Source organism: Rhinoraja longicauda, chromosome 2 (assembly GCF_053455715.1).
Source record: "Rhinoraja longicauda isolate Sanriku21f chromosome 2, sRhiLon1.1, whole genome shotgun sequence".
In the NCBI taxonomy this organism is placed as follows: Eukaryota; Metazoa; Chordata; class Chondrichthyes; order Rajiformes; family Arhynchobatidae; genus Rhinoraja; species Rhinoraja longicauda.
In genome coordinates, this window is record NC_135954.1 from 84,681,236 (window position 1) to 84,693,422 (window position 12,187).

The 12,187-nt window shown below is 40.9% G+C and overlaps 1 protein-coding gene across 1 annotated transcript in view; it reads right to left on the reverse strand.

Annotated features, from left to right (window-relative positions):
* Nucleotides 1-7,563: 7,563 nt before the first annotated feature.
* glcci1a (glucocorticoid induced 1a) overlaps nt 7,564-12,187 on the reverse strand; it is a 178,636-nt gene continuing 174,012 nt past the window's right edge. Inside the window, exon 8 of the mRNA XM_078422152.1 lies at nt 7,564-9,778. Coding sequence (XP_078278278.1) covers nt 9,427-9,778 — 352 coding nt within the window. The 3' untranslated portion in view covers nt 7,564-9,426. The remainder of the gene's footprint in view (nt 9,779-12,187) is intronic.

Below are 12,187 nucleotides of genomic sequence, written 5' to 3' on the forward strand. Positions count from 1 at the left end.
ATGTGTAATTGCAAAAAATACTGCCAGTGTGGTAATATCATTGCCTCTCAGTGTGCTGAATGCAGTTATTTTGCAATGTCAGTTAGCTAATTTTCACTATCATTAAGAAATTATACTTCACAGCTGTGCAACTAAATTATTCGCACGTCTTTACACTCAGAGGATGTTATCTCTGGGTTTGCAGAACACGATAAAGAAATGGTGAACTCCTGCATCAAAAGTGCATGGTTGTTAAACTAACTAATCAGATTGTAAATAGACTAGGAGTTTCCAAGATTCAGTATTTATTTTTAAATCTTAATAAATATCACCACAAAAAACAATATTACAGAGCCATCCATCATAAAGCACAGTATACTGTGTGGATTTTTATATAAAGTCAGGAAAGTGACAAATCTGCTTTGATTAAAAGATACTGAAGGTAGTTAATGTGCTACATTACCGTTTCCAAGGCATTGATCAGTTGTTGACCAATCATATGCAAATACAACAGACATCAAAGCTGTTCAATCTCTGTGAGGGCCACCACGTAACTACTGTACTTGACAACCCAATCTGGTCTCTGAGAGACTTCAGACTCAAACCTGGGCATCTGACTGAAATGCCCACTCAAAAATACTCAAGAAGTTTAACAATACAAATGAAACAAAAAGCTACTGTCTTTCCTAGCCTAATTGACATGGCAAAATCCTTCTTATTTGCGATTTGATGTCTCAATTGTGAGAGTGCTTCCAGACTAGACCCAAAAGATCCCAACAATAGTTGTACTAATATAATCACTTGCCACAACTCATTACCATTAAAACAGATTAACTGAAGTGCTCATATCATGATTATATTGGCAATAGTGATTGGTGATGGTTCCCCAGTATTGACTTTACCACATCTCGTCATAAGATCAAACTTCATTAGATCAAATGTGATTAGATTGGCCCTGGGTTACCAGCATTGACTTTGCACATCAGATCAAACGTGTTCAAAGAAATTCATAGTTCAGCAACTCAAGAAGCTTAATACCTTCCAGGATAAAGTAGCCTGCTTAATTCACACCAATCCAACAACCTAAATATTCACTCAGTGAGCAGCAGGCATGTGGTAATCACCACCTGCAAGTTCTCAGTCACTGGCTACCCTGACTAAATAACTTATCAATGAACGTAACCGTGGCTGGGTTTAAATCCTGGAACTCATTCCCCAGCAGAAGCATAGAAGTACCTTCACCAGAAGGATTGCATGTGTTGAAGTTCATTCACCACCACTCAAGTTTACTTAGAAATGTGCAACATGTGCTGGCCCAAACAATGAATGAACCCTAAAGAAGTGGTTTGATACTAACAAATTGTCATTAAATCTAAGTAAAACAAAATTTATTGTGTTTGGAAATCAAAAAATAAATTCGGAGGTAACACTTATGATTAATGATGTAGAAATTGAAAGAGTGTATGAAAATAAATTCTTGGGAGTGATAATAAATCATAAACTCTGCTGGAAACCTCACATAAAAGATATCAAATCAAAACTGTCTAAATCCATTGCAATACTGCACAAAACTAAGGCCATCTTGAATCAAAATTCACTATTTACTTTATATTGCTCACTCATTATTCCATACTGTGTGGAAGTATGGGGAAACACCTACAAAACTAGCACTAATTCAATCTTTATATTGCAAAAAAGAGCTATAAAAATTGTTAATAAAGCTGGTTAAAATGACCCAACCAACCCATTATTTATGAAATCATATGCTAAAAATTTATGGACCTAGTAGAATTTAATGCTCTACAAATAATGTTTAGAGCAAAAGAAAGAACACTTCCTGACTGTATCCAAGGTTTGTTTTCAGTGAGGGAGAGCAGGTATCCACTCGGGAAATTATATGTTTGAAAAAAATAGGGTAAGGACAAATGTGAAAAATAGATGTGTGACTGTTAAAGGGGTCAATTTGTGGAATAGTTGCAACAATGAGTTAAGAGTGTAGTAATATGTGTAAATTCAAGAAAATGTTCAAAGATATATTTGAAAGATACAAAATATGTGATCAGCACTGAGAAATTACAGTTCTTGACTATATTTGTGTTTCTATGTTTTGTTTATCTTCTTCTGACTTATGATGTTGTGTTTTTTTAAAATTATATTTTGTTAAGTATTAAGGGTAGGGACAATAAGCTTTGGCTTCTGCCTACACCTTTATTTTCGGTCAGAAAATGTCTTGTGTGATTATATTGTTTTATTTTTGATACAATAATTTTGTGCTATTTAAACTTTCACAACTGTATAGTCAATTGTTGTATTGCATTGACTGGAAAGAAAAATAAATAAATAAATAAATGAAGAAAGCTTCAAGGTGCTCCTGGTTGGCCTCCCATCTTCATCTTTCTAAAGGTCTAGCTCATCCAAAACTCTGCCGCTCACAGCCAAACGCCCGCAGGTTTGATGATTCTATTTGATCGAATAGGTGGAATGATGGAAAGGGTACAGAAGAAATTCACCAGGATGTTACCTGGGCTTGCAGGCTTGAGATATAGGGAGAGGTTGGGATTTATTTATTTATTTGGAGTGTAAGAGGCTGAGGGGTGATTTTACGTGGTCATGAGGGGAATGAATAAAGTGAATGCTCACAGAATCTTTCCCCATGGTAGAGGATTCTAGAACTACAGGGCAAAGGCTTAAGGAGAGGAGAGAGATATTTAAGATGGGCCTCAGAGGGTTGCCCGTTTCTGGCGTGAGCTGTCAGAAGCTGAAGCAGTAAATACAATTATGATTTTTTAAAGACAGTTGGATAGAGATATTGGTGTGTAGGGGTTAAAGAGCTAAAGGCCAAATGCACACAAATCTAAATATTCAATGGGTGAGCAGCACACCTGAGCAGCATATTCAGTCTGAAGAAGGGTCTCCAACCGAAACCCTTCCCATTCCTTCTCTCCAGAGATGCTGCCTGTCCCACTGAGTTACTCCAGCATTTTTGTGTCCACCTGAGCAGCATATTGGACTAGGCCTATGTGCTGACATGGACAAGGTGGATCCGAGGGCCTGTTCCCATACTGTACAGCTCTATGACTGTGTAAAGTTTACAACCATGAGGGGCATAGAGACAATATTCTTCCCATGGCAGTGGTGTCTAAAACTAGAAAGCACAGGTTTTAAGGTGAGAGGGGAGAAATTTAAAGGAGATTTTTCAAACAGAGGATGGTGAATATTTAGAACAAGCTGCCAGAGGCGGTAGTGAAGGCAAATACAACCACAATGTTTAAAAGGCATCTTGAACAGGTATATGGATAGGAACGGATGTTCAAGGATCTGAGCCAAATTGTGGAAAATGGGATTAGTGTAGAAGTGTAAAACTAAAACACATACAAAAGTATGGCACAAAAACAAACATATTTAAACTGGCCCAATTAAACTAAACAAAAACCACTCTTCCCTTTCTCTCAGTAGCCAATTCCTCCCGGGCAATTTATCGGGAGGATTGTACTGGTGCAGATTCCCGTCCATTCACCTGGGAGATCAGTGTAAGCAGGCACGGCACCAAGGCTGGCACTGTGCTATGCACAAGGCGGCACCTCAGGCTCTCAAGAAGCAGCCTACCTACAGCCTTGCAGATCGGGTGATCTTAGAAAATAAGTTTTATTCGTTTTCAAAAATACCAAAAAATGCAATTCACCTGTCTCAGCTGACGGGTGAAGTGTTATAAATTCAGAATTTATCAACCAAATGAAATTCTTATTTTGGCATGCTTACCTGTGTAGAACGTGGAATTTAAAAGCGGGCCAAAGGAGGTACTTTATAAGCAGAATCGTTTGTTCCAACTTACCTTCCTTCCACATGATACTGCACCAATTCTGCTGCTTGAAATCCTGATGGATTTTCAAATTAAAATCTTTTCACCTATTAAAAGATTGGTTGGCTCTTCTCCAGAGTATTTGAAAGAGTATGTCGTGGTGATATAGTGACAGTCTCAAGCAGCAGGTCGAATTCCATCAACTTTCATGACCAGCACTACATGCACTAGTGACACAGAAATTAGCCATGATGGAATAGAGTGGAAAAATGAATCAGAGATACTGTGTAAACTAGTTTTGAGACCACCATTCATTAAATTAGTGCACTCACTCCAAAAAGATGGGAATTTCTAATTGAAAACAAAATCAAAAATTTGAATTAATAACAAATTTAACTTGCAAATTCCATCAAAATCTGAACACAAAATATGATAGAAGTCACCACATTGTAAGGGGAAGGGATCATTACTGATTTATTGGATAAGAACCAGCATGAAGGCTGGTTATTAATGCATACACCCCTGGAATTACATTAGTTAAATGTATGATTAAATCCCATATATGCAAAAAGAGAGAGTTTTGACACCATTAAAATTTGCACCCAAGTTTTCCCAAAAGAAGTTCCATGGGTGCATGTGATGGACACCAAGAATTCTGATTAAAGGCCTAGTACAGTGATGGAGGACCCAAGAATGTTATCAACAAGCATCTCATCCAGCAACACTCCCAATGCAGCAGTATTGAAATGAAGGGATTAAGAAGTTGGCTTTGCTATTTTCCCATGGACTTGCATCAATTACATTGAAACCCTTTAGTTTTGTCCTTCAATTTTTAGCAATCTGTGCCCATTTTGGTTTATGAGGCTCTTGAAAACCATCCAGAATTATTAAAAATAATTAATCACAATAATATAAAGTAAATTTCATCTAATTCAATTATCCTCTAATATGGCAATCACACTCATGTACAATCATGTACAAATCTGTTCCTGAGGCGATAGTAATGACCTGATCTAAGTAAATGACTATAAGCAATGCACTACAATTACAGTCCGTTGAAAACTAATTGGATCACATTCTGGTACAAATTGCTAAAAGGTAGAACATAGAGTCTTTTGTTCAATAATTATCAGATGAGATATACACTGATGAGCCAAAACATTATGACCACCTGCCTAATATGCTGTTGGTCCTCCGTGTGCCGCCACACCGGGGCATGACCCCTGAAGGTGTCCTGTAGTATCTGGCACCAAAACATTAGCAGCAGATCCTTCAAGTCCTGTAAGTTGCGAGGTGGAGCCGCCGTGGATTGGACTTGTCGATCCAGCACATCCCACAGATGCTCAATCGGATTGAGATCTGGAGAATTTGTGGGGCCAGGGCAACACCGTGAACACTTCATCCTCAGACCAGGCAACCTTCTTCCACTGCTCCAAGGTCCAGTCCCGACATTCGCGTGCCCAATGTAGGCACTTTCAACGGTGGACAGGGGTCATCATGGGCACTCTGACCGGTATGAGGCTACGCAGCCCCATACGCAGCAGGGTGTGATGCACTGCGTATTGTGACACATTCCTCCCGTGACAACCATTAACATTTTCTATGACTTGTGCCACAGTAGACCTTCTGTCGGTTCAGACCAGATGGGATAGCATTCGTTGCCCTCGCGCATCAATGAGCCTTGGGCGCCCAACACCCTGTCGCCGGTTTGTGATTTGTCCCTCCTCGGACCATTGTCAAGTCAATTCAAGTGAAGTCAAGTCAAGTCAATTTTATTTGTATAGCACATTTAAAAACAACCCACGTTGACCAAAGTGCCGTACATCAGTGCAGATACTAAAAAGGACCATACAATGGCACACAAACCTAACAATACATACATAAACAGTTTACCGCGCCCCCTCAGAGGGCCTCAAACGCTAGGGAGTAGAAATAGGTTTTGAGCCTGGACTTAAAGGAGTCGATGGAGGGGGCAGTTCTGATGGGGAGAGGGATGCTGTTCCACAGTCTAGGTGTTGCAACCGCAAAAGCGCGGTCACCCCTGAGCTTAAGCCCAGACCACGGGATAGTCAGTAGCCCCAAGTCGGCCGACCTGAGGGACCTGGAGATAGAGTGGTGGGTTAGAAGATTTTTGATATGGGGGGGGTCAAGCCCGTTTAGGGCTTTGTATGCAAATAGGAGGTAGGACTCACCACTGCTGACCGGGAGCACCCCACAGGCCTTGCCGTTTCAGAGATGCTCTGACCCAGTCGTCTGGCCATTACAATTTGGCCCTTGTCAAAGTCGCTCAGGCCTTTACTCCTGCCCATTTCTCCTGCATCCAACACATCAACTTCAAGAACTGACTGTTCACTTGCTGCCTAATATATCCCACCCCTTCACAGGTGCCATTGTAACAAGATAATCAATGTTATTCACTTCACCTGTCAGTGGTCATAATGTTTTGGCTCATCGGTGTATATACTTAAATACAATAATTATCAGAAAGGACAAACACAGCGCAAGTGTTCAGCGAAACAGTCGTCTAGTTTAAGCTTGGTTCGCCAATGTAAAGCAGGTCACATCAGGCGCACAGAATGCAGCAGATGAGGTTAAAGAACCTCTGTCTCACCTGGTTGCTGGGGTCCCTGCATGGAAATGAGGGAAGTGGTGTAGGGGCAGGTGTCACATCTACTTGTATTTAAAGGGAAAGTATCCAGGGCTGTTTGGGTGGGAAGAGTGAACTAAAGACTTGCAGATGGAGTTTTCTATGGAAAGCGGGAAGGGGTGGGAAGATATGACTAGTGGGGGGATCACATTGAAAAAGGACACCTGCAGTAGCACTCTAGTTACAGCCTGCTAACCCAAGATGGACCATTTTATTCCTATTCTGTTTTCTGTTAACCAGCTCTCTCGCTCTCTTTCTCTCTCTCTGAGGTATCTCGACCAAGGAGGCGCAGTGTTAAAGTGAAGCGTGGGCCATTTGGTACGGAAGCAAATTTCTTCAGATAAGGGGAGTGAATTCTCTACTTGAAGTTGCACAGACTAGGCAGCATTTGATGTATTCAAAAGAGAGAGATCGGTAGATTTTTAAATTCTATGGGAACAAAGGAGAATGGGTTAGCATAGGAAGATGGCACCAGTGTAAAAGAAGGGCATGGCGGCGCAGCAGTAGAGTTCCTGCCTTACAGCGCCAGAGACCCAGGTTCGATCCCGACTACGGGTGCTGTCTGTACGGAGTTTGTATGTTCTCCCAGTGATCTTTTTCAGAGATCTTTGGTTTCCTCCCACACTCCAAAGACGTACAGGTTAATTGGCTTTGAATACTTGGTATAAATGTAAAATGTCCCTAGTGTGTGGAGGATAGTGTTAATGTGCAGGGATCGCTGGTCGGTGCGGACCTGTTGGGCCGAAGGGCCTGTTTCTGCGCTGTATCTCTAAACTAAACTAAACCAAACTACTGTGATTTAAATGAACAGCAGAAGCAACACAAATGCTTAAATGACCTATTCCTTCTTTATTTCTTATGTGATTCAGAGGGGCAGAGTGCATAGTGATTTTTAACCTTGGAGGAAGGAAGTGTTTGTAAGATAGATGCCGGACTAGGAAAAACACCCTCAATGGAATCATTTAGGGAAATGAGAAGGAGAACAGGAACTTTCACATGCATTTGGAGCAGTGTGGTAATTTAAAAAAAAATGTTTGTGTTAATTGTCATCTGAGGCCTTCTATCTGTGGAAATCTTGAGTTAACAATGAATTTTAAAACAAATGTTATTAGAAAATTGTCAGTTTTTATTCATGCTCTTTGCTATAACTTTACTTTAAATAAGACAAGAACTATATACTGAAAAAATACAAAACAAAAGCCACACAACGTGTTTTTTAAAGTAACATTGCGTGGCAACTCATAAATACTGTTTAGCACAGTGGCTAGAAATAACAGCAAAACTATGTACAAAATTTCAAACAAGTTTTTAAACAATGCACTTGACAAACAAAATTTCTACATCTGGATGTAGGACACAGACCAATAAATGTTTTTCATTTACATTTTTTTTTTAAGTTCAGCTAATTTCAACCAATTTGGTTCAAAACCTCTATAAAGATCATAATCAGAACAGATTTGCAACAGTGTTTGATTAAAATTAATATCTAGTTTCTCAGGTGAAGAAAGAAATAAGTTAAAAAGGGTTTTGGACACAGTGTTCCCCAGTACGTGCTCTCACAGATATTCAGTTCATCATTTGTACCAACTTAGTAGTAATATTTAATATTGGGTGTAATTTTTATTTCTGGAGTTGAATGCCGAGTCCCAGGTTCTTGTTTTCTTTCTTGGTTCCAGTGTAACACTTTTCAAATAATAGGAGTCATTAATTTAATTGAATGCTAAAAAGATAATCTGCTATGCTGAACCTTGGTCCAGCACATTCCTGTACCAAAGTACATTCTCGTTAAATAAACACTAGCTAAGTTACCACTGTTTTAAAATACTCTAGGAAAAGCTACCTGACAGTAGTCACAGGAAATTGTGCAAACAAGGGATTTAACCTAAAAGGTCGGGTCAAGATGAGAAACTAAACATTAATTTTGTGTCATCTTTGTAATAGCATTTTAGCTTTGTGTATCTGCCAATTCCAAACTTCACACGTAGAAAAGGGAACATTTCTAGCACAAGAACCTGAAGAACCCGGTTATGTGACTTAAACATTTGATCATTGAGATCTCTTCACAACATGGAATGTTTCATAGATACAGCCCAATATTCAACACTTTTGCTGTATTTTTAACAGCGTAACAGTCTTCAACACCTGAAACTTTATTTTCGTAAATTCTGAAATGTTATACAAAACGCTGATACTTTTCAAAACAATGGTTTATGCAATTATTGACCGAACATCCACTAAAACAAGTGATGTCAGACATCACAGTAATGCTGGTTCTTTAATATTCACCCCATCCAGGTCTACCCCGGATCGGAATGCACTTCTACTTAAAGTAAGTGGAATGTAATGAGGAAAGGTTAATGTACAAAAAAGGAAAGGCAAGAGTGATGCTTACTTACCCTAAACTCCCCCTTAGCTTGTTCAGCCACAAATTCATTAAAATCCTATGCGGATATACATTCCAAATTACCTGAGTTTAGACTTCAACTGAAGTACCTGAAGCTAGGCCATTGGGTGGGCACTGTGCAACTGTTGTGGCCATTTTTCTTTTTTGCATTGTATGTGTTACAAGAATTTATAAACTTAAACAACCTGGATTGTTTGTAAACATAATTTTTTTTTCTCCATTGGACATAACGCAACACAACATCTATTTTTTCTATCTTTTAGACAGGCATTTTTCTTTAATATATAGAGCTTATTCTTACTGTAGAAGATGGAACAGAATACAGGACAACAGTACTAATCCATCCAAATGTACCATGTTTATGCATAGTCTGCATTGAAACCACTGACATGAAAGCATGTGTTTTGCAAGCATTACTGCTTTTCACAAACATTCCCTAAAAGAGGAATTCTATCCCTGCCAAGAACAGTATAAGATATGCTAAAATTCTACGAACCTTTGTTCAGAATGCAGGTGATACTCCATGCAGACAATTGAATATATAGACTACCCCTTCACAAGGGCAGAGGCCTGCTCCACCTCGGGGGGGAGAGGGGGCTAGATTATCACAAAGCTCTGAGCAGAGGAGAGTTCTTCAGGTTGAGGCTCGTGGAGCTGCTGCTGCTGGCGTGAGGGCTGTTGCACCAAGGCCTCAGAGTCCATTGTGCTGGTATCATCCGACAGAGGTGAGAGCGAGACCTGAGTTGAGAACTGCTCAGCAATCACAGTGCTGGAGACTATGCTGGGACTGAAGCCAGAGATTGATGAATTCTTCAGCATCAGGTCAGAGGTGGAAAACAGAGGTCGGCTGACAATACTCACAGGAAAGAAGGCTGTCCCTTTCGGGATGAAGTTCACTTTGTTTCTGTCAGGACAGGAAAACAAAGGGACGGAGCTGGGAGGACGAGACCTAGTAGAGAGCAAAGTTATTAATGAACTCAATGAAGGAGACATGCCCTTTTTGGTGCCCCAGAATCTAACCCACTGCAGTTTGTAATATTCAAGAGAAGAAACAACTTTGAGAGTGGAAACAGCAGCTTAGCAAAAGTGTGTCTCCACAATGGTTTCAAAGCTTCGAAGTTCTGGGTATTGGTAAGACTTGGCAGAATCAACCAATGCTGAATGAATAAATTCAATTAAAAGGGGGAAGAAAATTAGCGAGAAAGCATTTCATGAAAACATTATTCAAGGAAACAGTGTCGTTGGCAATTCAAGCTTTTACAAAGTAGAAATCAAGATGTTTAAATTATTTTAACTTTGAATTAATATAATTTAAAGTTGAAAGCATTTTGATTTTTCAAATGCAGTAAAAATATTTCAGAGCCAGGAAATGTTAATATATGTCAAACACTTTCAGCTTTGTTATTTGTAATCTATGCCGACACTGCTGGAATTGCTTAACAGTAGTTAGATTTACATTTCAAAAGTTTGAGGTCCTGGAAATTCATTTGTCTTTACTTTTTATTTTATCAGCAGATGTGATTTACCAAAGGAAAACTGTACACATTTAGGTTCTAGCGAAGAGCAGAGTTGCTATGCTGCTGATTTGACAACAGTGCATCAGTATCCAGTATGTTGCATCAGGGAAGACTAAAACTGCAAGAGCTTTCGCTCTGGTCTGGAAGGAGGCAGATCTAGCTGCAGACTGCATCATGTAGCCACTGGCAGCAGCAGTCACTGTGCGCTGGAGACTGGCAACAGCAATTACATAGAAACAAAAAGATACGTGCAGGAGCAGGCCATTCGGCCCTTCGAGCCAGCACCACCATTCAATATGATCATGGCTGATCATTCAAAATCATTACCCCGTTCCTATTTTTTCCCCATATCCCTTGATTCCGTTAGACCCAAGAGCTATATCTAACTCTCTCTTGAAAACATCCAATGAATTGGCCTTCATTGCCTTCTGTGACAGAGAATTTCACAGATTCACAACTTTCTGGCTGAAAAGATTTGTCCTCATCTCAGTCCTAAATGGCCTACCCATTCTTAAACTATGTCCCCTGGTTCTGGACTCCCCCAACATCGGGAACATTTTTCCTGCATCTACCCTGTTGAATCCCTGAAGGATTTAACATGTTTCTGTAAGATCCCCTCTCATCCTAAATTACACTGCCAGAGTAGCTGCAATGGGATCACAACTGTTGTCTTCCTCAGAGGAAGCAGCAGATTTGTGCTCCAGGAACTCTTCCACTCCTCTGGGGCAGCGCCTCAGCAACACCAGTGTAATGCTGCAGTGCCCAACCGCTAGGACACTCCTGCAAGCCCCATTGCAAGGGATTGCCGTGGTGACAGCATTCAGCAGTAGAATGTGCACGGTAGAAGGTTGAACAGCACAGCAGAAACCCTTAGCTTCCTCCGAGGCAGCCACAAGTCTACCAGCACTGCAGTGGAAGTTGAGACATAGGCCATCAGACAACTGCGCCCATTCCTGCGTCCACTAAGAGAGTGAACATTTTCATGTCCGAAAGGATGGTTGTTGAACTTTGTGGAAAGCTAATGCAGGCTCCTCCAGGTTGCTTGATGTTGATCAGAGGCTTCCTCATACACCAAGCATGCACAATGCAAACTCATCAGCCTTCTCCAAAACCCAGCTCGATCAGACAACAAGTTAGATTAGCCGCTACTTGCAATATTTTCAGCCTGGTTACTCCACATCTGAGCCTGCAGTCTCACCTTGTGGACGTTCACTCTAGTTCTACCATTATCCAGAGCATCTGGCCTGAACCAATAGCCGTGACCAGACAGAGTGATGGTGTGCCACTGTAGACACTGCCTTTTCACTCGTCCTTCACCACCTGGCCTGGTTACATTTCTCAAGTACTTGATCAGAGAACAGCCCCAGGGCCAGGCTCTGGTGAGGTGAGGTGAGGAGGAAGAGGTGGATTCACAGCTTGTAAAAAAAAATGTGAGCTGAACACTGATGAGGAAGACAATCCCTCAGAGGATGAGGTCAATGGCTTTTTTGATGGATTCATGGTGTCAACAACAATTGTCCCAATAGTGGGATTTAGCTATTACTCCCAGTCAGGAGAGAGGAAGGACATGCAGGCAGGCTTGAACTCTCCAATTACCTCCTGCCACCTTCCCCTGCAACTGAGGGAAACTGCGTCAGTGACGGTCATGCCATGGGTGTGGGTGATGTAGCAAAGCCAGCTGAACAGTGTGAGCGAGTTGCCTGTTGTGGGTCTGGGGTCTGTTGGGACACAATGGTGCTCTGGAATACTGCGCATAAGTAGAAGGGATAGGCACATGGTGAATTTATCCACGAGGTCAATATTCTTTTGAGCACACCACTTGCGTGCTCTCATTCAGCTCT